Source organism: Phocoena sinus, chromosome 14 (genome assembly GCF_008692025.1).
Source record: "Phocoena sinus isolate mPhoSin1 chromosome 14, mPhoSin1.pri, whole genome shotgun sequence".
NCBI lineage: Eukaryota > Metazoa > Chordata > Mammalia > Artiodactyla > Phocoenidae > Phocoena > Phocoena sinus.
In genome coordinates this window covers 73,009,016-73,035,003 of record NC_045776.1, presented here as the reverse complement: position 1 = coordinate 73,035,003, position 25,988 = coordinate 73,009,016, and the positions used below count along the sequence as shown (strand labels likewise).

Sequence of the window (25,988 nt, the reverse complement as noted above, 5' to 3'; positions counted from 1 at the left end):
ATCCAGTAGAAATGCTAAGATAGAAATGGCAAGCCAAATATGTAACTTAAAGTTTTCTAGTTGCCACAGTAAACAAGTAAAAACGACGAAATTAATGTTAATATATTTAATCCAATATAGCTAAAATGCTATTTCATGATGTGGTACTGGCCACATTTCAAGTGCTCAGTAGCCATCATATCTGGATAGTAGTGGCTGCTTTGTTATGACAGCACAGCTCTAGATGGTATGCCCATGGCAGTGGGTGGCAGAGGTAGAGTGGAGGGCAAGCTGATTGGAGGAGAGGAAGTCAAGGAACTGAGAGGTGAACGTGTTGGAAGTGTAATCAGGAATTATGATAGGCAGTATTAGAGACAGTGGGCCGTTAGTGGTAAAAAGATGAAGGTAGAAGGTTGAGAATGTGGGAGATTTTGTTGAGTGAACATGAGCTCTTATCTGAGTTTGGGGCATTAGAGTGGAAGGCTGATTAGGGGAGGCAGAGCCGTATGGAGATGAGAGTCTAGCGGGTGAGAGATAAGGGATGACCTGGAAGTCTTGGGCTTCCTCTGGTGAGTTACATAAACAGTGAGGGGGAGGTGTCTCCCAAGATCTGTTAAGATAAAAGGAGATTGCCTAACTCTGTGATATGCCACTGTATTTAATCATAAAGATCATATACTCTGATTCCGTATTCATAGAATATCTCAGAGGGTATATTGGTTGCCTCTGGAATAGAAGGTATCTTTGGCTGTATCCCTTTTTGTACTCTTTTTGCCCTCACCGCGAGGCATGCGGGATCCCAGTTCCCCGATCGACCAGGAATTGAACCCGCCTCCCCTGCAGTGGAAGCGCGGAGACGGCCAGGGAAGTCCGCTTTTTTGTACTCTTTAGATTTCTTTATCGTGTATATGCAAGTGCTGCTTATTAAACTCTAAATTTGACTTTACTAACAAGCAGCAAAAGCCTTAAATTTGCATTTCCTTTGACTCAGTAATTCCTACTCTACATTCAAAAGAAATAATTGTAGGTGCTCAAATGTTTGTGCACAAAGGTCTGTCAACTGTGTTTATCATAGCATTATTTTGTTAGTGCTGGAAAAGCCATGAACAATCTGTCCTACACTAAGGCATTATAGTATACCTATCGTAATATAATGGTATATAGCTATTTAAAGTGACTCTTCAGGGACTTCCCTGGTGGTCCAGTGGTTAAAGACTTCGCCTTCCAATGCAGGAGGCGTGGTTCGATCCCTGGTTGGGGAGCTAAGATCCCACATGCCTCACAGCCAAAGAACCAAAACATAAAAAAGAAGGAATATTGTAATAAATTCAATAAAGACTTAAAAAAAAAAAGGTCCACATCAAAAAAAATCTTAAAAAAAAAGTAAAAGTAAAACTGGCTTACCAAAAAAAAGTGACTGTTCACTAGTATTTAGTGACAGGGCCAAGTGCCTATGACATTAAATGGGAAAGTGGGATTAGAAAATGGACTAGCTGACTTATAGCAGGTACCTGTATAATTTCAATTTGGGAACGTTAGGAGGACCACAAAAGCTCCACACAGTAAATCTTCCATCTGTGTGCAATGGTATTTCTCATACGTGGTTTCTTGTCACTTTCTAAGCTGTTTCTGAATGTGCTGATTGGATTTATTTCTGGACACAGCTAGTCTGCCTACATGTTCTAATTCTGTCAGTTTTAATTAACAATGAATAGCAGTGTGTGTCTTAGACAGGAGGTCTCTGGCAGGATCCTGAAGCCTATGGCAGTTAGTAGCTGCCTGCAGGCCGCCTCCAGAGTATAGTTCCACAGATTCATTTTGACCAGAAACAAACCAGAGAGCAAGTAGCTAACAAGAGTGAAGGTGTAGGAGTCTTATGGGACTGTGGAAAGATTAATCCAGTAAGTAAATCTTTGTGCTTCAAGATAGAGGAGTTCATGCTGGGTTTTGTCATTTAATGGTTAATTGCCACTTAGGGCAGACTAAATAGTTTATAAGTAATTGTATGTTAGAGGCTCTTTTTCTCTTTTTCCACTCCCATCTAGATCTTAGGTAGACTTTTGCATTACCCCGTCCTAGGAAAATTGTTTACTAAATATAAGCCTGTGTTTTATTTAGTTAATATTTTAAGCCGTGTAGAAGGAGGGGTTGTGCAGGTTTCTGCTGTCATTTAGCAAGTGTCATCCTAATCTAAAATCCTCTGATTTATTCTCATTCTCTCTAGGTAGCAGAGGCTCAGCGGGCAGAGTTTAGCCCTGCCCAGTTCTCTGGTCCGAAGAAGATCAACCTGAATCACTTGTTGAATTTCACTTTTGAACCCCGTGGCCAGGCAGGTCATTTTGAAGGCAGTGGACATGGCAGCTGGGGAAAAAGGAACAAATGGGGGCATAAGCCTTTTAACAAGGAATTGTTTTTACAAGCCAAGTGAGTATGGCTACTCTTAAGAGGGAAGTGAAGTTGAGCCTTTGGGCATTTGTGCTGCAAAGAGGCTTCTTTTAAACTACTGTGGGAGAGAGGCGGAAACAGAGTTGATTCTCATTCTCTCATTCTCTCTGTCTCTGTCTCTGTCTCTCTGTCTCTGTCTCTCTCTGTCTCACCTCATTTTGAAAACACAGATGTGTTTCAAGTGGATGTTCTTGGTGCTCAAAAGAAGATAATAAATTTATTTAGCTTATTAAATAAATGCTAAAATTAAATAATGCTTTAGTATCATGATGAGGTAGTAAAAGTGTTTGCTTTGGAATTGAATCCAGATTGGAATCTTATTTTGGCCTTCGACCTTGGGTAACTTACCTAACCACTTTGAGATTCAGCTTTTCCTCTGTAAAGGAGGAGAAATTACTTAAAGGAGAATTGAGTGCCAAGTTGGAGTGCTTGGCATACATTTGCTCAAATACTGATTCTCTTTTGTTTCCTTTTGTGTGGCATTAGTTATAATGTAAGGTTTGACCTTGGATCTAGACTGAAGTAACCATTTAGTACTTTATATAAACTGGTGGGAGTTGCCTGGTGGCCTAGTGGTTAGGATTCCAGGCTTTCACTGCTGTGGTCTGGGTTCGATCCCTGGTCAGGGAACTGAGAATCCCCTAAGCCGTGTGGCGTGGCCAAAATAACCAAAAAGCTAGTACTCAAAAGATTGAGTGGGGACAGTTTTTTCTACTGCCTTGAAGACTAGTGGTTTCTGGGGGTGAGGGAGGAGATCTGGCTTCCCTTCTGGTTGATGGAGCCACAGTCTGGCTTAATTTTAGTTCAGAGGAGGGCCTGCAGGCAGCTTGGCTGGGCCTGGAAGCAGAAGAAACAAGAGTTCATGGTAGACTCCTACCCGCTGAGTCTTTGGATTCCTTCCAGAGCCAGGACTTGGAACTGAGGCTGAAGTCCTAGTTTAGTGCTTCACAAAGCATGGCTACTAATGGCCTGCATTTGATTTCTAAGTAAAGAGATGATGAATTTCTGCTGAAGGCTTGTTGGTAGATTCTGACAGTGCCTTTTACTTGTCTCTCCCTATTTTTAGCTGCCAGTTTGTTGTGTCTGAAGACCAAGACTACACAGTTCATTTTGCTGATCCTGATACCTTAGTCAACTGGGACTTTGTGGAACAAGTGGTGAGTAGCTCAGCTAAGCTTATAACCTGTTAGTGGGAGAGAGAACTAAAGAAAGGGACCGTGGTGACAGCAGCTTTTGTCTGGGTTTACTGCTGATCCCACTTTGTGCCTGGCCTTAGTGTAGACATTTTCCAGAGATCAGTCCTGATTTCTTCTGGAGTTCATTTTGTGCTAATTGGCTCTGGCCTGCAGGACTGGGTGTTGGAGGGCTCTGATCTGTAGGGCAAAAGCAGTCCTGTCTACTACCTCTTCTCTTCTGGGAAGAAGTAATCAGAGGAATATGAGAACTCTGGTTACCCTCCTGACCCAGGATGGACTCATTACATGGACACTGCTTCATTGGTAGCCATTTGTAGTAATCAGTATCAGATTAGGCCTTGGCCTTGTGATAGGTGAAATGAGCTACACAGCTGTACTTCTGTCCAAGCTACTGCTGTGTTTGTTTTCTCTTCTCTGTTTTGGGCTCTGGGTGTCCCCTTGTCACTCCCAGGTTATATGATGTAGTTTCAAAATGATGGACCCAAAGCCTGGACTCCCATTACTGTGAAAATTCATAAAATCATCTGAAAATGACATAGAAGGTCTATGAAACTTAGGTTTTATATGCATTGGTTTAAAAAAAAAAGTAGAGATGTACAGTATAAAGTGGAAGTCTCATTGACTCCTCTTTTGGAAATTACCGGTACATCACTTCTAGAACCTTTTTGTGCCTTTATGTATGCGTACATATAAATCTTTTTTTGTAAGTGGGATCATTATTGATTTGTCATTTTTTCCCTTTGATGTAGAACCCCCAAAATACCTGTTGTATAGCTGTTTTAGTATATTAAACTATTATTACTGTTTCCTTTATGATTTGCTTGAAGTGCTATTGTACATATACCTGCACTGTTGAACAGTTTTGTGAAGATGTGTTGTTAGAGTTGTATAGGGATGGGGATGGAAGAGGAGAGACTTTAACTTTGATAATCCGTAGTCATTTCTGAAAGTAGTTTAACTTGTGGTGGCATTTTGTTTCAGCGCATTTGTAGCCATGAAGTGCCATCTTGCCCAATATGCCTGTATCCACCTACTGCAGCCAAGATAACCCGTTGTGGACACATCTTCTGCTGGGCATGCATCCTGCACTATCTTTCATTGAGCGAGAAGACCTGGAGTAAATGTCCCATCTGTTACAGTTCTGTGCATAAGAAGGATCTCAAGAGGTAAGATGGAGATATTTACTAGATTAGATCCCGGTCTGCTAACTCCTTGCCCTGCTACATATAAATGTCCATGTTACAGTGTTGTTGCCACAGAATCGCATCAATATGTTGTTGGTGATACCATTACAATGCAGCTGATGAAGAGGGAGAAAGGGGTGTTGGTGGCCTTGCCCAAATCCAAATGGATGAATGTAGAACATCCTATTCATCTTGGAGGTAAGTTCGGTTAATTTGGGGGCAGATAATGGTGGGTGTATACCCTTTAAGGTTCCTTGAATATATCTTTCTACTGTCAGAGATTTAGCCTTTCAGCAAGCCATTTCTAGCATTTCCAAATTAGTCATAGTGTTCCAGTAGGTTGGGGTGGAGTTTGCAGAAAGTGGTTTCATTCTTGGTTTCAATTTGGTTCAGTTGTAAAATGAAAAATTAAAGTACATATAAAGCTTTGTTGAATAGTGTCTGGCTCTGTGCCCAGGTTTTGGGGATTCCACAGTCAGCCAGTCTTGGCACCTGTCATCAAGGAACTCGGTGTCTAATAGAAGAGACAGACTGGTGGCCAGGCAGTTCGGATCTAGAGTGTGGGCAGTGCTTACAGTGGGGGAAGTGCAAGAGGTTGTATTCTCTGTATTCCACATGGAAATGAGCATTGAATTAAAGTGGCATTTCAATTTCTGGGCAAAAGAGATTTTTCAATAAACAGTATTGAAACAGTTGACTCTTATGGAAAAAATGAAATTAGATCTCTATCTCATACTATTCATAAAAATCAATTTCTGATGGATTGAAGAATTAAATGTAACGAAATCCAAAGCTTTTAAAAGAAAATACAGGAAAATATCTTTATAAATCCTCAGGTTTTTTACCTGGATGGAATTTTGAACCAGGCTGAAACCATAGATGCTATAAAAGAAAAAGATTGATGAATTTGATTTTATAAGAATAAAATCCAGCAAGACTCCTCAGAGTCAACAGGTGATAAATAAACTTAGGGGAAGATTTACACATTTAAAATACAGATTAATGTCCAGAACATACAGGTGTTCTATAAATTAGATGAACAGTCTAGTAGAATAGGCTAAGCATCTGGCAAAGCATTTCCAGGAAAAAGATATCTGAATAACTCCAAGTATCCACAGAGGTTTAACTTTGCCTAGAGTTATGCAAATCAAAATGCCTGTCATAGTCACTCTCATGCACGCACACGATGAGGCAAATACAGGCATACCTCGTTTTGTGCTCCACAGATACAGAGGTTTTTTTTTTTTTTTTTTTTTAACAGATTGGAGGTTTGTGGCAACCCTGCTGTTGTCGGATGATGGTTAGCATTTTTTAGCAATAAAGTATTTTTTAAATTAAGATATCTACATAGTTTAGACATAGTGCTATTGCACACTTAATAGACTACAGAATAGTGTAAACAAAACTTTTATATGCACTGGAAAACCAAAAAATTTGTGATCCACTTGATTGTGATGCTCACTTTATTGCAGTGGAACCAAACAGGCATATCTCTGAGGTATGCCCGTACTGGGTTTTGGCAGGGGTGGGGAATTAGGTACTCTTGTTCTTCGTAGGGGTTTAAATCGATACAGCCTTTTGTGTGTGTGTGGGTGGGTGGGGGGGTGGATTTGGTAGTATTTAAAATATGCACAACCTTTGATTCAGCATTTATACTTAAATATCATAAAGAAGTCATTTGTACCAAGGAGCATGTATAAGGATATTTTTGTTACAGTGTAATAGAAATTGACAATAACCTAAATGTTCCACAAGAAACTTTCATTAGAGTATATCATGCTGTCGAACACGATACAGAAGGTAAAAATGAGATAGATCTGTGTATTACATTTTAAAGTCCACAAAATCTGGGGGAGGCAAATAAAGGAAATAAATCATCCATGATCCTTTTATCCAGAGGTACCCCCCAAATGCTAATTGTACAGTTTTCTTCTATGCGTGTATGTTTTTGTGAGATTGGGATTGTTTTCTTCTTTGGCATCTTTTCTTTCCCCATGTAATGTGGCTATTTCTCCGTGTCACTAAATTCCTCCTTCTTAGAAAAGCATTTTTAATGTCTGCAGAATTCTCTTTAATGAATATACCATCATATCATTAACTTCCTTTATTGGACTTACTAGTTGGTTACAGCTTTTCTAATACTAAAGATAATGCTATAATTAATGAACATTGTTTTTTCAGTTTTTTGGTTTCTTTTTGGCTGCAACTCACTGCTTGTGGGATCTTAGTTCCCCAATCAGGGATTGAACCCAGACCCTCAGCAGTGAAAGTGTGGAGTCCTAACCACTGGACCGCCAGGGAGTTCTGAGAGCATTAATTTTTTGACTACATCTTTGGTTTTTAGGATAGCTTTCTTGTGTTATGGGGTCAGAGTTACAAACCTTATATTAAGGTCATTGCTAAAATTTTTTAAGGAAAACATGCTAAATCAGTCCGTTTTCACTTTAGGAAAAAAACTGTGTATGAAAGTTCCTATTTAGTCACACAGCCGTGAGCTTTTTTTTTTTTTTTGGCTGCATTGGGTCTTTGTTGCTGTGCGCGGGCTTTCTCTAGTTGCAGCGAGTGGGGGCTACTCTTCGTTGCGGTGCGCGGGCTTCTCATTGCGGTGGCTTCTCATTGCAGAGCACGGCCTCTAGGCTTGCGGGCTTCAGTAGTTGCAGCACTCGAGCTCAGTAGTTGTTGCACAGGGGCCCTAGAGTGTACAGGCTTCAATAGTTGTGGCGCAAGGGCTTAGTTGCTCTGTGGAATGTGGGATCTTCCTGGAGCAGGGATAGAACCCGTGTCCCCTGCATTGGCAGGCGGATTCTTAACCACTGCGCCACCAGGGAAGTCCCGCGTTTCTGTCATCTTGTTGGCTTTCTTGTAGATGAACAGCACAGCCAGTACTCCAAATTGCTGCTGGCCTCGAAGGAGCAGGTGCTGCACCGGGTGGTTCAGGAAGAGAAAGCAGCACTAGAGCAGCAGCTGGCAGAGGAGAAGCACACTCCCGAGTCCTGCTTTATTGAGGCAGCTATCCAGGAGCTCAAGGTGAGATGATGCACTGGAAATGGGATGGGATGGTGGGGATTAGTTACTTCAGCCCCACATTTAAGATTACAAGCGGGGAATGGCTAAAAAAGTAGGTTTGCTCTGGGCTTTGGTGATAGGAGGGGAAGGGGTTGACCTAGGGATTTTTAAACTGCTCTCTGGAGCTGAAAGGAACAAGTCAAGGTGATCTTATAACTGAGACCCTTGAGTTTCTAGATTAGCTGTGTTCTTAATTAAGCAAGGTGGGTTTTTTTGTTCTTTAGGAAAACATTTGGATTTATTTTTGGAGATGTTTTATTTGAGGGACATTGTGGAGAAATTACTATGGCCTCTCCAGCGGGCTCTAGCAATGCGTGCTGAGGATTTTGGAGCAGCAAGAATTATCCAAATATAGAATCCCTTATGTCCTGTTTCGTCTACAATAGAGATTCTTAAACTTGAACAAGCCTCAGAATCACTGGTTGTTGTGTTCCATCCTGAGAGACTGATTCAGTAGGTCTAGGCTCAGTAAGCTTAATAACTTGCATTATCACAAGTTCCAGGGTGGTTCTGATGCTGCTCATCCCCAGATCACATTTTGAGAATCACTGATCTATATTAGAACAATGAAAGCCCCCATGAAAGGGGCTGTGTTACTTTTATCTCACTTAAGCTCCATAACCTGGTGTGATAGAACAAGTATCCCCTTTCATGGATGAGGAGATGGAATCATGAGTTAGATACTTTACTTGAGGTGAACCAATATATATGAGGTGAACTTACATAACCAATAAGAGGTGAAGCTAGTATTTGAATTTCTATCTGTCTGACTCATAAGTCCTCTTTGGGCAGCGTTCTGTGTATTGGGCTGGCCAAAAAGTTCGTTTGGGTTTTTGTCATGTCTTACGAAAAACCCGAACGAACTTTTTGGCCAACCCAATATTTCTAAGTTTCTTTCTGTAGTGCAGAGCATTTGTTCAAATGCATTTCAGGGAGGAGAAAAGCTGCCTAGAAGTAGAGCTATCCGGGTTGAGGTGGGGGTTGCCCAGACTCTTTGTCTCCTGCACTGGGGCTCTCTCAAAGCTTCGCTCGTAAAAACTACAAGACTAGTTCTGTGTCCTGGGATTTCTGTTCAGGAAGCTTTTTTGTAGTGTTGTCGTTATCTTTGTCAGAGATGCTAAGCAGAGTACCATCCCATTTGAGTACTAGGTGTTTTTGCTTCCTGCTTCCCTTAAAGATTGAGAATTTTAAGTACTTAGACTCTTCCTTTTTGCCTTTTAACTTTTGCTCCTGTTGAGAAAGGCCATTGTAAGATTTGGCCCTTCAAACTAAGTATGTTTCTGGTTTTCTCTCTGGTGCTCTAGACTCGGGAAGAGGCTCTGTCAGGATTGGCTGAAAGCAGCAGGGAGGTCGCTGGTGTCGTGGCTGCTCTGGAACAACTGGTGCTGATGGCTCCCTTGGCGAAGGAGTCCGTTTTTCAACCCAGGAAGGTTAGTGTCCCAGTTACAGACTAAATGGCTGCCATTCCTCAGGTGCTGCTCTTCAGCTGTTAGGCCCTGTTGTGAGGTCTGAACTTCTTGGGGGTAAGAGGGAACTATGAGTATTTCCTATGTGCTTTTAAATTAATTAATTTATTTATTTAAAAATTTTTCCAATGTGCTTTTTCTATGTGTGTTCTTTCCCCAGTGATGTTAAATCAGTGAACGTGACAGCTAAGGTAAACCTCAAGAGAGCTTGGTTCCTGTGCCTGCCTTTGCCACATGTTCTTTCTGTGACCTACAGTTTGTCCCAACAGGGCATGCTGGAGTATCTGTCTGCTTTTGATGAAGAGACCACAGAAGTTTGTTCTCTTGGCTCTCCTCCTCGTCCTCTTGCTCTCCCTCTGGTAGAGGAAGAGGAAGCAGTTTCTGAACCAGAGCCTGAGGGGTCGTCAGAGGCCTGTGAGGACTTGGAGTTAGCAGAAGACAGTCTTGGAGAGGGGACCATTTGTACCGAGTCCAGCCAGCAGGAACCCGTCACCAAGCCAAGCATCACACACCTGAGCAGCTCTCCTTGTTACTACTTTTACCAAGGTGAGTGTCCCTGAGGAGGAGGGCTGGGTTGCTGCTTAATGATTCAGAGACGTGATCTGGCTCTCTGAGCAGAGGGAGGTATTGCCGCTAGCTCCTGGGCAGATGGGGTCTGTTGTGCCTTTCAGCTTGGGGAGGGAGAGTCGGGCCTGGGATAAGGAGGGCCTGACTTGAGGACTGGCCAAGAGTATTGTGTGATAGACCACTTGTCTTCAGCGGAGGATGGGCAGCACATGTTCCTGCACCCCGTGAATGTGCGCTGCCTCGTGCGGGAGTATGGCAGCTTGGAACAGAGCCCTGAGAAGATCTCAGCCACGGTGGTGGAGATCGCTGGGTATTCCATGTCTGAGGTAAGGGCCTGCGTTGCGAGGTGGAGGGGCAGGAAGCGGCATTAACCTAGTCTCTTTGTGGTGGGCCTCGCTGAACCAAGTTCACAAACTTTCAAGGTCTTTAGTCTTGAAAGGTTTTAAGTCTTTTTGTTAGTGATGGTGCCTGTGAATTTTTAAAAAGTTAAATGACCCTCCCCCACTGTGCCGGGGTTCTGTTAGGTCACTCACCACTGCTCCCTGTATCACAGGTTCATTTATTGTGGTTTGGGAATAGAGATGTCTCCTACTTTCAGAGATGAATTTGTTTTTGTTTCTCCTTATTGCTTGGGAGAAAATGGCAAGAAAACAAAGTCCTTGGAGGCTTTAAGGTAGCTTACACAAGCTCGTTATGAATTTTTGGTTTAGCAGCTACCTATGAATTAGTGTCTGATAATTTACGTATGTGAGTATTTACTTTTTGAGAGTTACAGTTGTATTGATCACAAATTTGTTAAAAGCCTTAAATTTAGAGATTTTTTAAGTACTGTGAACTTTCCATCAAACATGCAGAAAAAGAATTAAAAGAAAATTAAATTAATGACCTTCATTTTTTATTATTTTAGGCCAAGCTTTGCTCAGTAGGGAAACCTGCTTTATCTGCCTTCCCAGTTATCATTAATTCAGTCAGTGGTTCCCCAGTTATCATTAATTCAGTCAGTGGTTCCCAGATTTTTTCCAGTAAATAACTCTTACCTTCCTTATTCTCCCCTGGTTGTTGTGGACCCCCAGAAAAGCTGAAACAGCTGATCAGCTTTAGGTCATTCATTACCAGCCTCGATTCATTCATTGCAGCACAAACCAAAAAACTGCTTTTGGTTGCTTATTCTACCTTACGGTAGGTTAATTGACAATTTCTGTTCAGCTTTTCAAAAGCTGATAACTTGAGCACTAACTCTTTGAGCCCCATTGCCATCTGAGAGGGTGTGGTGTACTGCCTGATATCTGGGGTGGGAACCTCTGCTCTTAGAGTTAGGCCTGGTCTTAGTTGAGCATCGGTCCCTTTTCCCTTGTAGGATGTGCGACAGCGTCATAGATACCTCTCTCACTTGCCGCTCACCTGCGAGTTCAGCATCTGTGAACTGGCTCTGCAGCCTCCTCTGGTCTCTAAGGAAACCCTAGAGATATTCTCAGGTGAGAATGCCCCCTACTTTGCTTCCCTTTTTAGTGGAGTTTAGGGATTTTTGTGACTAGAAACCCACAAGAGGAAGTAAGGAGCTTTTGTCATGAGTCTCAGAACCTCCTGATGCGCTCCATCCGTTCATCCAATCCAGCTGGGCCCACTCGTGTGCCCTTAGCTACTAGCCAAGTGGGAGGAGTTAATGGCCAGGTTGTCCTGCATCTGCCTCCTCACAACCTCACCAACCCGCAGATGATATTGAGAAGAGGAAGCGGCAGCGCCAGAAGAAGGCCCGGGAGGAACGTCGCCGAGAGCGCCGGATTGAGATGGAGGAGAACAAGAAGCAGGGCAAGTGTAAGTTCAAGAACTCTAATCTCAATGATGAGCACAACTGTGTATCATTGTACAGAGATCCCGTGCCTGGGCCCAGGGGCCAGACTGTTTAGGTCGTATGTCAGGTCTGCCACTTGCTTTCTTCAGCTCTTAAATGTGAGTTGTGAGAGTACCTCCTTACTTGTAGGCTTACATGAGAATTAACGAGTTGATGGTCAAAGTGCATAGCACATAGTAAGTTCATCCTTGGCATAGTGGGTGAAAAAACCCTGGGTGGGCGTGGGAAGGGAATTGGAGATCTGCTGCATGTTGGGGATAACTGGCCCTGTGCTCTCTGGATACATTGTTGGCCTCACCTTTGACTCTGGAGACATCTATACGTAGCAGGTCTACCAGGAGAGTCTGAAATAGTAGAGACCTATTGACAAACTAGGAAATAGGTGCAGGAAATTAGATTTGAGCTCCTTAATACCAGTAAGTAGAATCTTTTGATCTGGTTCTTAAACATAAGCTTCACTGAACCAAGGATTGTGTGACATAAGGGTCTAGTTAACCTGAAAACAAGGAATTGAGTCCTTGACTAGGGAAAGGACTTAACTACTTTGACTCCATGTGGTATGGTAAACATAAATTTTACTTCTTCAACTGGGATAAGTGTATAGCTGGCATACCAGTGTTATGTAGCTGTTTAAAGCACAAGTCCTGAATAGTTGAGAAAAGTGATGTTTCAGGAACAGAGGCTTTTTTGTTTTAATTTTTTATTATGGAAATATTCAAACACAAGTATACAGAGTATTATAATTAACCCCCAGGTTTATCACCTAGCTTCAACCAAGAAGAGTTAGAGCAAGGCTTTTATACTAAAACAAAGACGTAAAGCGACAGTTACTATAAATTTGGGTTTTAAAGCTCTGTCTCCATCATTCAGACCCCTGGGGGATTCATATTGACTGTCCACAACTGTTGGAAAAGATTTGAGGGATTCTGTATGTGGGCCTACCATTCTCGTCTTTGCTTTGCAGACCCAGAAGTCCACATTCCCTTAGAGAATCTACAGCAGTTTCCTGCCTTCAATTCCTATACCTGCTCCTCTGATTCTGCTTTGGGTCCTACCAGCACCGAGGGCCATGGGGCTCTCTCCCTTTCTTCTCTTAGCAGAAGTCCAGGTTCCCAAGCAGGTAAATAGAGTTGGGATTTAAAGAATCAAGTTGACCACCAGCCACAGACCTTAAGCAAAGCCCTAGTGTCTGAATTTACAACTGTGATCTTGGCATGGTGGGGGTCTTTATGGGACTAACCTTACTTGGGTAGTTAATAGATTCCTGAGATCCATCAAATTGCTACCATTTGATTCACTTTTCCATTGGCTGTACCGACTTAGCTTCTAAAAACCTCAGGCAGCTCATACAGCAGGATGGTTAAACCTAGATTCTTCTCTACAACCCAGCTGTTTTATTTCTAGTTTCTACCTTAAAGATACTCCCCCTGTTTGTGTGAACATCTTTATTTATGTCATCTTATTTATGATACAGAGAGAAAACAGCCTAAAGTATACTGGTAGGGAAATGGCTAAATTACAGCATTTTTACTATGAAATTCTTTACACCTACTGAAAAAGGAAATAACTCTCTTCCTGAACTAATAGATAGACCTTTAAGATAAAAGGAAGTTGTAGAACAAGACAAAACATGACACCATTTTTGGGTTAAAAAAGCCACACAAAGCATTTCAATACGGGTTTATATGTCTAAATGTATAGAAAAATACTGGGATGATTGTGTTCCAGACCGGTAACAGTGTTCCACTCTAGGGAGTAAGGTCAGGATTGAGAGGCCTTCAGCCTTTTTTTTTTTTTTTTTTTTAGCATCTTTATTGGTGTATAATTGCTTTACAATGTTGTGTTAGTCTCTGCTGTATAACAAAGTGAATCAGCTATATGCATACGTATATCCCCATATCCCCTCCCTCTTGCATCTCCCTCCCACCCTCCCTATCTCACCCCTCTAGTTGGTCACAAAGCACCGAGCTGATCTCCCTGTGCTATGCAGCTGCTTCCCACCAGCTGTTTTTTTTTTTAAATTTATTTATTATTTTTGGCTGTGTTGGGTCTTCGTTTCTGTGCGAGGGCTTTCTCTAGTTGCGGCGAGCAGGGGCCACTCTTTATCGCGGTGCGCGGGCCTCTCACTACTGCGGCCTCTCGTTGTGGAGCACAGGCTCCAGACGCGCAGGCTCAGTAGTTGTGGCTCACGGGCCTAGTTGCTCTGTGGCATGTGGGATCTTCCCAGACCAGGGTTCGAACCCGTGTCCCCTGCATTGGCAGGCAGATTCTCAACCACTGCGCCACCAGGGAAGCCCCCCACTAGCTGTTTTACATTTGGTAGTGTATATGTGTCCATGCCACTCTCTCACTTTGTCCCAGCTTACCCTTCCCCCTCCCCCTGTCCTCAGGTCCATTCTCTACATCTGCGTCTTTATTTCACTCCTGCCCCTAGGTTCATCAGAACCATTTTATTATTTAGATTCCATATGTACGTGTTAGCATGCGGTATTTGTTTTTCTGACTTACTTCACGCTGTATGACAGACTCTAGGTCCATCCACCTCACTACAAATAACTCAATTTCGTTCCATTTTATGTCTGAGTAATACTGCATTGTATATATGTGCCACATCTTTATCATTCACCTGTCGATGGACACTTAGGTTGCTTCCATGTCCTGGCTATTGTAAATAGTGCTGCAGTGAACATTGTGGTACATGACTCTCTTTGAATTATGGTTTTCTCAGGGTATAGGCCTTTAGCCTTTTAAAAATGTTTTTCCTTATATATAGAATGTGTTCAGAGAGCTGTCTTTTCTGATCTTCATCTTCCTGGCAGATAGTTTTTGATACTTAAAATTTATTTTTGTCAGGCATTTTCAATGAAAAGTCCAAGATCAGAATATTTAAAACTCTTGGTGACCCCTGTGATCATATGCCCATCACTTGGCAGATTTAGGAGCCTGAGACCAAGGCAGGGACTTGGTTAGTGGCAAGGACTGGGACTAGAATCTGGGTCTTGAGGGCTGCACAACACTTAAGCTCTTCATAATGAGAAGAGAGCTACTAAAGGAACTACTAAAGCTACTAGAGGAACATGGCAAAACGCTGACTACATCATCTGTGATAACAAGATTGCATTTTCACATACTAGCTTTTCTGAAGTTATTTGGGCTTTAATGTATTCAGACAAGAGCAGTTGGATGGTCCTAGGAATAAAAGTACCACAGAGCCCTGGCTGACTATGGCAGGGCCTGCTGCTGGGAGAGTGAATAGGCCTCTCCCTCCCAGCAGTGATCAGGGCAGTGGGTAGACTGATCTGTGGGAAATGTTGAACCCTAGGTCAGAAAGGATGGAAAAGACTAATTTCCCTAGGGAGTATCAGGGAAAAGCTTGCATCTTGCTGGATTTTGCTGCTGTATGTGTTTTGGATTCTAACAATATTCCCAGGTCATAGACTTCTTTTGGCGGGAACATAAAGGCTGACGTGATTACATTTTATATCTTTTCTTGGAGCTTTCTCATCCATATAAAACCATTCTCTGACAGTCCGATACCTAGGCCTTGAGAACTGGCTGATGTGGAGAGGATTTTTCTTACCGTGGGAATAGATTTTGCTGTGCCTTCTAGTGTTCCTGTAACCATGAAACTTCTCTATGCTGACCACTCATGTGAACAATAGGCCGTGTTCTTGGTTTAATAAGCATATGGCAGAGTTGAAAGTGGACCACAGTTAGCTTTCTGAGGCAGGGTTGGTAATTATTCAGACCCGATTCTGGGTTTGTTTCTTCTCTCTTATTAACAGGACACTAACTCTTTGGAACTTGACTTGTATAATCAGGTCTCTGGTTCCCTTTCAGACTTCCTGCTGACCCCTCTGTCACCCACGGCCAGTCAGGGCAGTTCTTCATTCTGCGTTGGGAGTCTGGAAGAAGACTCTCCTTTCCCTTCCTTTGCCCAGGTAAACCCGTTGCTTTTGAAGCAGCCCAAGGGTATTTAACATGAACTCTGATGCTTGTTCTTTCTGGAAATCCCTCTGTTGGAGATGGGGAGACTTACAGGCTAATGTTGCACTGACTCTAATAACCATGGAAGGCTTTTTAAAGACAGAAGGTCATGGAGTTAGTATCAGATATTACCATAGACTTACCAAGGAAAGTGGCTAAGAGTAGTTGAAGAATCAGGAGTTTTAATTATTTAACACGTCAGTAGATACTTTTATACTGAGCACTGTTCTAGGGGCTGGGGATATGTCAGTCAATTTTAACTGGTCCCTGGTTCTAGGACCTCTGATTCAGTGGTATCTGTTACATATAATAAACCATTCTTCTTCACTTTGGGAAAGGGAAAGTTGTCTTGATTATCCTGTAAGTAGCCAAATCAGCTTTCTTGAGGAGTTGGGTTGGAGGCAACACTAGGCTAGTGAGATTTGATGTCAGATCAGTATTAATCTTTAAAACAAGCAAAACACTCAGCATTCCTGTATTCAGATAACTGAGGAAGATGGACAGACAGCTTGACAAGCAGCCTTGTAGGAGGTTATTGTTCACTTCTTTGGGGCTAGTTTGGAATCGTTAGCTTAACAGTTCTTTAGAGCAGTTAGTTGATCTGGGTATTTCTCACGGACAGATGGCAGTCTGTGCTGAGGAGTAAGCAGGAATTGAACTTTGGTGAGGAGAGTCTTTGAAGTCAAGGAGGATGAAATAATTGAGAGCAATCCTGAGAATGAACTGCTAGGTTTCAGAGGTTATAAGCAAGTGGCTCCTAGGAGTTAGGTCAATGCCTAAGTTGTTTTTTTAGCTAGGTTTTACTGCCATTGCTTTTTTCAACTTTATAGTTTGAAAAACTTCAAACTTAAAGAGTTGAAAGAATAGTATAATGAACATTCATACCCTTCACCCAGATTTACCAGTTGTTACTATTTTGCTTGCTTTTCTCTCTCTCTCTTTTTTTTTTTTTTTTTGCTATGTTGAAAGTAAGTTACAGACCTCATGAATGACACTTGACAACTAAATACTTGGGACATACATGCCCCCAAAATGACATTCTCCTGTATAACTACAATTACCATTATCACATCAAAGACAGCTGATTTAATACTATCTAAGATGGCACATATCTTTATTTTCCCATTTGTTTCAGTGTCCTGTATTGTTTTCAGTCATATTTAATCAAAGGCTATTCATTGCATTTAGGTTTTCAAGTCTCTTTAGTGTCCTTTGATCCATAACGGTTCCTCTGGCTTCTGTTTTTTTGTTTTTTACCTGTGACAGGGATATTTTTGAAGCATCAAGACCAGTTGTTCTATAGATTATCCTATAGTTGAGATTTTTCTGATTGTTTCTTCATGAGTGGACTCAGGTTAAACATTTAAACATTTTTGTCAAGATTAAAATATAGGTGATATATTTTAATGACCTTGGAAGAGTAAGATGATTCAGCTGTCGTACTCTTGGACCCCAGACTCCCAGGGACCAAGGGAGCAGATCATCAAAGTGTGGTACATGGTGAAGTTTATCAGTGAAATCAGCATCTGCCAGTTGAACTCATCTTGCACAGCATGCAAGCCCCACTTTGGTAAACATTTAGGACAGGCATTCCTACTTGTATCTTCTTGGGGTTGTCTTTTGGTAAAATTCACCCTGCTTTGAGTGGCATGGTATGTGTGGCAGCTGGGATGCATAGTGGCCTCAGCACTTACAAAGCTGGTCTTGGCCAAGTGGGATGAAAAATTTCCTCACTCGGGCAAGAGGAATTGTTCTGATTTTACTGTACTTGCAGGAATATGGTTTATGGCTGGATCTAAAAGTTAATAGTTAAGGAACTATTGGAAAAGCAAAGACCACAAGGTAACGAGGGCTGTGGGAGCAGTTTCGAGATAAAGTTAAATTGATTGTTGTGGCCTTAAGTAACTGAGGTTTGATAGCCAGGTGGTTTGTTTTAAAATTGGAAGGTCCTGTACACTCCTTATTCTAAGAGGTTGATGTTTTTAGGAGTCTCCAGAAGAGTAGGAAAATTTGTCAGAAGCAGGCAATGACACAGAGTCAGGATTCCCAACTTCAGAATCTGAGTATGAATCTCTTGTGCCTTCTTTGCAATATGCTTTACCTGTTTCCTAAGGAACAACTGGTTTCCCACCTTGTGAGTTTCATTGCCAGTTCCATTGGTCAGGATATAGAGGACATGACCAAAACAGTGTTAAGGAGAGAAGTATCTAGAAAATCTTTTTCCCAGAGGGGTAGTTGGTTCTTTGTCTCCCGTACCAGTCGGTGTCAAGGTAGGAGTCTGGAGAAGAAATGGCGTCAGTTACTTAAATTCTTTCCTCCCCTTTCCCACTTTGGCAGATGCTGAGAATTGGAAAAGCAAAAGCAGATGTGTGGCCCAAAACTGCTCCAAAGAAAGGTGAGAACAGCCCTCTGGTAAAGGGGAAATTTGGCCCCTTTCAGGAGGTAGAAGGCTCTAGTGTTGTTTCTACAATTTTAACACTGGTGTTTTTTAGGTGAAAACAGCTTAGGTCCTCCTGCCCCTGTGGACAGCGATGGGGAGAGTGATAACTCAGACCGTGTTCCTGTGCCCAGTTTCCAGAATTCCTTCAGCCAAGCTATTGAAGCAGCCTTCATGAAACTGGACACGCCAGCTACTTCAGATCCCCTCTCTGGTAAAGGCACAGAAGTGGGGTGCTCAGCTCAGGGCTGTCATTCCCTCCTGGATCTAGTGGCAGACATCACTAATCAGTTGCATTTTTCCCTCTGAGCCTCAGGGCTCACATTCTAGTGTCAACTAACATTCCATTTGGTACGTTAGCACCTTTTTGCACCCCAGATTAGTTCTTTTGAGGCCTTGGTGTGAAATTCTGAGGACCTTTTTTTTTTTTAACCTTCTAATACACAGTGGTGGAGGGTGGCTAATAGATGGAGGAGGTCAGGCTTGAAGCACACCCCCGCTCTGTGGTGTTCATGAACTAGATAAGAACAACACTGGCATTTATGCGCGCTTCCTGTGTGCCTGGCATTGTGCTAATTTTATTCTCCCAATACCATATTAAATGGGTATAACTCACATTACAGACGAGGAGCTGGGCTGGGGACCGTAAGTGATGTACCTGAAGACAAACACCAGAGTGTGCAAGGACTGGTATTTGAATCCAGGTCTAATTCCAGAGCCTGCACTCCTAGCTGCCTGTGACTATCATTAATGAAAACTGGCCAGGGGCAAGGCGATGGCATTCTAAGCTAAGCTGTTTCTGTTTTCTGTTTAGAAGAGAAAGGAGGAAAGAAAAGAAAAAAACAGAAACAGAAGCTCCTGTTCAGCACCTCAGTCGTCCACACCAAGTGACACTACTGGCCCGGCTACCTTCTCCATCTGGTTTTCTTTTTTCTGCGCTTTTGTTTTGCTGCTGCAATTTTTAAGTATTTCAGTTTGAACAGATTAGCTCTGGGGGGAGGGGGTTTCCACAATGTGAGGGGGAACCAAGAAAATTTTAAATACAGTGTATTTTCCAGCTTCCTGTCTTCACACCAAAATAAAGTATTGACACTCACAAGAGATCTCTTCTTGCCATGGTTTTTAGTTTGTTGCCAGGTTAGTCTTTTTGACCCATGTGTAGTTAGTTTTTCTCAACCCGAACTAAGTTTGAGTCCCTTGGAGCAGCCCAAACCAGTGTTAGTGTTACAGCATTGCTCTGCTGTGACATCTTGTGTCAGGGCACCATGCTTTCAGCACACCTAATAGTTGAATCTTTTCTGTCTGTTCAGTTCTCCTCTTGTTATCTTTAAGAAACAGAGGGATGGGAATAATATGGATTTAGGACACCCAGCTTAAATTGCAGTTTTTCTTCTGACAAATAACCATGCTGTGGTGTCAGACCCAGGTTGCACTGGCATGTGTGATGGAGGGTTTTGCCTCTTGAACGTGGCTTCTGTTTGGCAAGGAAAGCTGTAACTGTCATTGACGAAGGAAGCCTGGGGACTTGGCAACCTTTGGATCAAGCTTGTTTCAAGTGACAGTGGCCTGAGTTATAGGAACAGAGGAGCCTGGCACACCCGGAGGAAGAGCAGGACAGGTTTAAAAGCGGTGGGCTTGCCCACTGCCTCCGTTGCCTAGAGCAGTCTTATGCCTTGGTTTCAGCTGAAGTTGACTGATGTGAACTATTTTGCTGCTTAGTAAAGTAACCTCTAGGTGTAATAGACGATGAAGGCCAATAGTTGGAATAAATCACCTGCATAAGCGTTGTGAGCATTCTGGTTTCTTTAAGATGATTTCAGGTCAGCTTTTTAAATTTTTTTTAGTATTTATCTATTTGGTTGCACTGGGTCTTAGTTGTGGCTGGCGGGCTCCTTAGTTGTGGCATGTGAACTCTTAGTTGCAGCATGCATGTGGGATCTAGTTCCCTGACCAGGGATCGAACCTGGGCCCTCTGCATTGGGAGCACTGAGGCTTACCCCTTGCACCACCAGGGAAGTCGCTAGACATATACTTTTTTTTTTTTTTTTCTTTTTTTTTTTTATGGTACATGGGACTCTCACTGTTGTGGCCTCTCCAGTTGTGGAGCACAGGCTCCGGATGCGCAGGCTCAGCGGCCATGGCTCACGGGCCCAGCCCCTCCACGGCATGTGGGATCTTCCCGGACCAGGGCACAAACCCGTGTCCCCTGCATCGGCAGGCGGACTCTCAACCACTGCGCCACCAGGGAAGACCTATACTTCTTAATAGATTAATGGCTACTATGAGCTTGAGCAATTCGAGTAATGTCTTTCCTAGTGTCAGGCCTAAAGGGTTCTTGAGCTGCGTTTAACTCTAACCTCCCATTCTTAAAAGGAAGAGATCCTGGGTCAGGAACTCTTCTGGGTGGATAAGGGGCATGTGAAGCAAAAAATCACAAATCTTTGTTAAATATTTAAGGGACTTTGAGTGATGTCCATTTCATTAAGGAGAAAATAGGTCCTAGAAATGTCTTTCATAGGTAGCAGATCAAAACTGATCATAGTCTCTTGTCCCTCCTAATTCCTGTGAGTGCACTGTCTCACCTGCCTTCAGGTACCAGGCAGGTAAAAGGCAATGGGGAAGGGTGGAACTGCGGAAAACTACCAGAAGTTGGCAGCTGCTATTTGACTTTGTAATAATGAGGTCAGGTGAGACCAGGTTTTTTCCCCACTCAAAACTGCAAGAACTGTATGGTTAAGTATTGGCAAGGAATCTGGAATTCTTAAGGTCCTGTACTGAGACCAGCTATAGATCTGTGCCAATTTAGTTGCTGTGTCTCACTAAAACTGCTACTCTGAATAACCTGGATTACTTAGGGCCCATCCTAGGGGCAGGGGTACAAGGTTTCAAGTGGGAGGCTGTGCATCTAGTACCACATGGGGAGCCAGTTTTCCGGCCGAGGGTGGAGGGGTGAAAGAGACTAGGCCAAGCATGAACTTCACATGTGCACTAAATACTACAGAAGCCAAATACATTTATTAAATCTGCTCTCAGCCAGGCAGTTAGATACAAAGATGTCTATAACTCCAGGGGCTTCACAACCTCCAGAACCACTTAACCAGGCAATGCTGGGTAAAGGTGACTTCGATTAGTTTTAAGCAAATAAGTCCATTTTGAGCTGGTCACTTGGCCTCTGGTCAGCAGTCATCCTGTTTGAGAAGTACAGAAGATGCTGCTGCCTCCCAGAATGTCCTGTCCCAACAAGTGGGCCCTGAGGCTGGGGCACAGGGCAGTCTGTAGAGGTTCACTCCATTGCCTCAGCAGCCTCCTCACCACCACTGTCTGAAAGCTCCTCCCCAGCCGACGACTCCTCTAGTAAACAGCTTCTTGTGACAGACTTCTGGATAGCCTCTCGTTCTCCTGAAGAAAGTACAGTACGGGTGATTAAAGATGTCTTTGGGAGTGGCCTTTCATTCAGCTAGAGGAGGAGGCCAGTCACTTGCTCAGTGGGCACAGGGCTAGTGTGCCTTACCTTCATCAGTGCAGTTTTGCAACAGGATCAACAGCTGTCTCCTGTTGTACTGAATCAGGAACTTCTGACATGTTCTGATTGTACCTGGCACATGAAAGAGCTTTGTGGTCAACAGCTTGTGAAAAGTGTTTGCCTCAAGAGTCTTGCAGAGCTAGGAAAAAGTATCTTGCTCTTGGCAGGAGAGCAGGAAGACCCACCCACCACTGAAGACTGTACACTGAACTTGTTACCTATTGGAAATGAGACATATCACATGCACCCATACCTCCCACGTGTAAGGTGTTGAGAAAACACGGGTAATGGTGTCCTCTGTTCTCCAAGTATGTGATAAAGGGAAGAGCTGACCACACAAGCCGGTAGAATTCCTTCCTGCATCGAAGTAGCACTATCCCAGTATAGACATTGAGGTATCGCACTACAGCAGGAAAAAAAAAAATCATTTGGGGAAACTCTGGATTCTCGGGAATGGGTTAAACATCTTGGGGTAATTGAGAGCCTATGCGCTAGAGATCCTTCAAGGCAGTGGCAGCTGGGATGCATCAGTAAGCAAGAACTGATTTGTGAAGGAAAAAAAAAGGACAGACCTTCATTTACAGAAGGGAGAGAAACAACATCCAGTGCCTCGCACACCACTCAGAATTGGTGAATTCAGAATTTAAAACGGTCTTCTAATCGACTGACTAGTTAATGAGTGGGTGGGGAGCGTATAGATCCATCTTCCTCAGAAAACCTTTGCCTGAAAAGCAAGTTGCTCTGCAACTGGGCTATGCAGGTTCTTGTAGCAGCCAACTGGGTCTCACCTGATGTAGGAGAGTTGTGCCTACGTGCATTCCTTATACTGGATTCAATTTTTTGTAGATGGTAAGAGAATGAGTTTACATAGTGTGCCTGTTGAAAGGGCCTTCTACATTTACCTACACACATTCTGTACTTCACAGGCCCTTTTCAGGGTTAATTTTGACAATGTTTTTTCCATGTGATGTCAACATAACCAGTCAAATAACTTAGAACCATACACGGCTTCCCTCATTTAATTTTCACCATCCTGTTAAACTCAATACATATGTCAAATAGGTACAGGGGGTTCTTGCCCAAAGTCTCACTGCTTACTGCTCTTAGCTCTCCGCCTAACTCTGGACTCACGCAGACCTTGGGCTCGGATCCGATATTCCTAAAAAGGACGATATTTTTTTTTAATTTCTTTTGCCCCACCCCCACCCCCCTCATGTGAGATCTTAGTTCCTCCTCCTGGGATCGAACTCGCGCCCCCTGCACTGGAAGCGAGGAGGCTTAACCACTAGACCTCCAGCAAAGTCCCAGAGGATTATATCTTACATAGGACTGTGCACAGGGCTTGGCAGTTGCTGGGGTCGCTTGTGCCCCTTCTTTCTCCCTCCTCTGGCCTCTGCTCCCTCCACGTCCCGCCAGCCCCCGGTTCCCCAGCACCCTCGCACCCGCGAAGCCGATGGAGCAGGCGGCCGCGCCGAAAGTCCCGTGCACGCGGGCAATCGTGTCCCGTACCAGGCCGCCCAGCACTCGGTCCTCCAGACTCAGGCGGCAGCGGGGGTCGTCAGACACCACTTCACAGAGCAGGTACCTAAGGCGGGCGAGAGGGCGGTGAGCGCGGGGCCAGGCCGCCGGGGACTGGGCAAGGGTCTGCTTACCTGTGCTTGAACCGCACCATTGCGGCCTCCGCCTCCAGCAGCCGGATCTGCAAACCGGATGTCTGCTTTCTGGTCGGCGGCCAATGGGAAGTTGTCCTGGCAGCCACTCAGAGGGAGAGGCGGAGCTACAATGTAGGCGGAGCCCCGTGTCGGTCTCCTTCGAGCGCCGCCTCCCTCTGAGGAGCGCAGGCGGCCTGCTCAGCTCTTCGCTGATTGAGTTGTTTGGGAGCTGGATTCCAAGATTGAACACCTTGTGCTGTGATGGGTGGTTACGCCCCACGCTGGAGTTTCCAGGCTGTGTAGGACGCAGCCGCGGCATTTGGAACCTCCAGGACGTTTACCTTCTGTTAGCTTGCAACACAGTCGTGTGTGCACTTATATTTTCTCCCCAAGGTGGACGGTGGAACTTTTGAAGGCAAGACTTTGCACTCACAGGCCAGGGATTGACAAAGGGGAAATCAGACCCTTATTTTCAGATTAGAGCTCGGTTTAATTTCCCCATACAGCCAAATATGTTATTACTGCTTAGGCCTTTCAACAACCTTATGGAGTCGGGTGTATTGTCTTGTTTTTTGTTTGCAAAAACCATCCGTGGTCTTTATATTTTCTGTGTGGAACAGAAATGCACAAAGAAGCAAATAAAAATAAATTATAATCCCAGCACCGAGAGAGAATAATTTATAATGTAGTGGGTTTTCTTCCTTCATTTTCCCCCTGTGCCAGCAGTTCTCCAGTGAGGTCCAGGAAGCACTGGGTTTTTTCTGAGACTCTTTCAGGGAGTCCCCAAGATCAAATTACTTTCATAATAATACTAAGATGTTACTTGTTTCACTGTCTCAGAGTGGACAGTGAAGTTTTCCAGAGGCCATATAACAGTGCTGACATTATTGCTTTGATGGCTAAGAGAATTGTGTATTGTGTTTTAAACATTTCTCAGTTTTAACAGACATGGTAAGTATCAATATATCCCACAAAACAAAAGCTCTTTGGGATCCTCAATAATTTAATGAGTGAAAAGGGGTCCTGAAACAAAAAAAAAGTATGAGATGAGAACTTCTGCCGTATGTTAAATTATATTTTTCCTTTTATTTTCTTTTTAAGAATAGGATCATACTGGACTTCCCTGGTGGCGTAGTGTTTAAGAATCCGCCTGCCAATGTAGGGTACACGGGTTCGAGCCCTGGTCCGGGAAGATCCCACATGCCGTGGAGCAACTAAGCCCGTGTGCCACAACTACTGAGACTGTGTGCCACAACTACTGAGTCTGCGTGCCACAACTACTGAAGCCCGCGTGCCTAGAATCCGTGCTCCACAACAAGAGAAGCCACCACAATGAGAAGCCTGTGCACCGCAAGGAAAAGGAGCCCCCCGCTCGCCGCAACTAGAGAAAGCCCACGCGCAGCAACAAGACCCAAAGCAGACAAAAAATATATATATATAGGATCATACTGTTTAGTACTCTTCTTTTTTTCCCCTTGAATATCTTTTTTAAAAATTGTCTTAGTGTGGCATAACATACATAAAGCGCATATTAAATGTACAACTCATTGAATTTTTACATACGTATAGACTTTTGCAACCATTGCCCACATTAAGAGAGCATTTCCAGCACCCAGGAAGGTTCCTGTGCCCTCTCCCAGCCATAAACCTTCCCAGAAATGGCTTCTGTTCTGACTTCTATCATGATAGATTAGCTTTGCCTGTCCTTGAACTTCATATAAATATAAATCTCCAACAGCATGTTTGTGTGTGCGCGTCTGGCTCCTTTCTCTCAACATATTGTCTGTACGATTCATTCTTGTCATTTGACTATATTTTAATGTCAACTGTTCTTCAAGGTTATTTTTCAGCTGCTAAACTGGTCAATATTCCCACGATGGACGTTTAAATTAGTTCCAGATTTTCTTGTTATACCCAGCACTTTGATGCCCAGCCTTGTAACAAGCTCTTTATATCCATCCCTGATTATTTGTAGACCTGTCATGGACTTGGTGGGCTCTGTGAGGTCCCTGAAGGGAGTCGGGTTTCACAACCGATTGTTTGCAAGATCTGGAATGAGTTCTCAATTTTTCCATCTCTCAGTCTAAGTCACCTTAAAAGAGGGATGCTAAGGAGGTAAGGGGAAGAGGGAGAGCAGTGGTCCTGCTGAGGGACCAGGGCTCTTTGCCCCTCACCCGAGAACCACCTCTTTATCCAAAAACTGTTCCCGCCAGCGTCCTCCTTTGGTCAGCAGGGGGCGTCAGAGGCTCGTAGTGCGTGGAGAAAGTCTCAGCCTCTGAGCTTCCCCCCTCCCCTCCCGTCCCTAAAGTAACTCCCCTAACACTTCCCAGCCTTCAACTCACTTAATCCAAACACCGCGCCAATTTCATAGATACCGTTGGGGCTTTCAGCAAAGTCACACATCCAATAAGGAGCAGGATCAGAATTCGAACTCCAGGCCATCCGACTCCGTGGTCCTTGCTCCGGTCCACACCGCTGATGTCCTCCGGTGCACGGTTTCGATGTCCACTTCGTATACACTGGAGAGACTACAGACGTTAATTAGAATCTCCTCTCCGTCATTTACCAGCCACGTGCTGTGAGGCGGTTAATTCGCGTCTCCAAGATCTCAGTTTCCTCATCTGTGCAACAGGA

At 43.7% G+C, this 25,988-nt stretch overlaps 2 protein-coding genes across 11 annotated transcripts in view; one reads left to right on the top strand and one right to left on the bottom strand.

Annotated features, from left to right (window-relative positions):
• Nucleotides 1-19,282, top strand: part of RNF10 (ring finger protein 10) — a 31,626-nt gene extending 12,344 nt beyond the window's left edge. The window contains exons 3-17 of one of the 6 annotated variants that reach the window (XM_032602432.1): nucleotides 2,204-2,403; nucleotides 3,491-3,581; nucleotides 4,602-4,786; nucleotides 4,866-5,002; nucleotides 7,671-7,831; nucleotides 9,175-9,300; nucleotides 9,606-9,882; nucleotides 10,096-10,229; nucleotides 11,261-11,378; nucleotides 11,617-11,718; nucleotides 12,720-12,875; nucleotides 15,596-15,696; nucleotides 18,080-18,137; nucleotides 18,235-18,393; nucleotides 18,994-19,282. In XM_032602432.1, coding sequence (XP_032458323.1) covers nucleotides 2,204-2,403; nucleotides 3,491-3,581; nucleotides 4,602-4,786; nucleotides 4,866-5,002; nucleotides 7,671-7,831; nucleotides 9,175-9,300; nucleotides 9,606-9,882; nucleotides 10,096-10,229; nucleotides 11,261-11,378; nucleotides 11,617-11,718; nucleotides 12,720-12,875; nucleotides 15,596-15,696; nucleotides 18,080-18,137; nucleotides 18,235-18,393; nucleotides 18,994-19,070 — 2,082 coding nt within the window. In that variant the 3' untranslated portion in view covers nucleotides 19,071-19,282. Of the gene's footprint in view, nucleotides 1-2,203; nucleotides 2,404-3,490; nucleotides 3,582-4,601; nucleotides 4,787-4,865; nucleotides 5,003-7,670; nucleotides 7,832-9,174; nucleotides 9,301-9,605; nucleotides 9,883-10,080; nucleotides 10,230-11,260; nucleotides 11,379-11,616; nucleotides 11,719-12,719; nucleotides 12,876-15,595; nucleotides 15,697-18,079; nucleotides 18,138-18,234; nucleotides 18,394-18,993 lie in introns of those variants that run through there. The other 5 variants (XM_032602431.1, XR_004345348.1, XM_032602433.1 and 2 more) reach the window with 5 other exon arrangements.
• A 1,545-nt stretch (nucleotides 19,283-20,827) lies between these two features.
• POP5 (POP5 homolog, ribonuclease P/MRP subunit) lies at nucleotides 20,828-23,950 on the bottom strand. Of its 5 annotated transcripts, XM_032653833.1 has the most exons (5): nucleotides 23,355-23,441; nucleotides 23,145-23,287; nucleotides 21,956-22,105; nucleotides 21,691-21,774; nucleotides 21,177-21,578 (listed from the first exon to the last, which is right to left on the bottom strand). In XM_032653833.1, exons 1-5 carry the CDS (start codon nucleotides 23,372-23,374, stop codon nucleotides 21,463-21,465), a joined length of 513 nt encoding a protein of 170 aa, XP_032509724.1. In that variant the 5' UTR covers nucleotides 23,375-23,441; the 3' UTR covers nucleotides 21,177-21,462. The 5 variants fall into 5 exon arrangements, with proteins under 5 accessions (XP_032509722.1, XP_032509723.1, XP_032509721.1 ...); XM_032653832.1 differs by lacking the exon at nucleotides 23,145-23,287 and having other exon boundaries at nucleotides 20,865-21,578; nucleotides 23,355-23,837; XM_032653830.1 differs by having other exon boundaries at nucleotides 20,868-21,578; nucleotides 23,145-23,827.
• Between the last annotated feature and the right edge of the window lie 2,038 nt (nucleotides 23,951-25,988).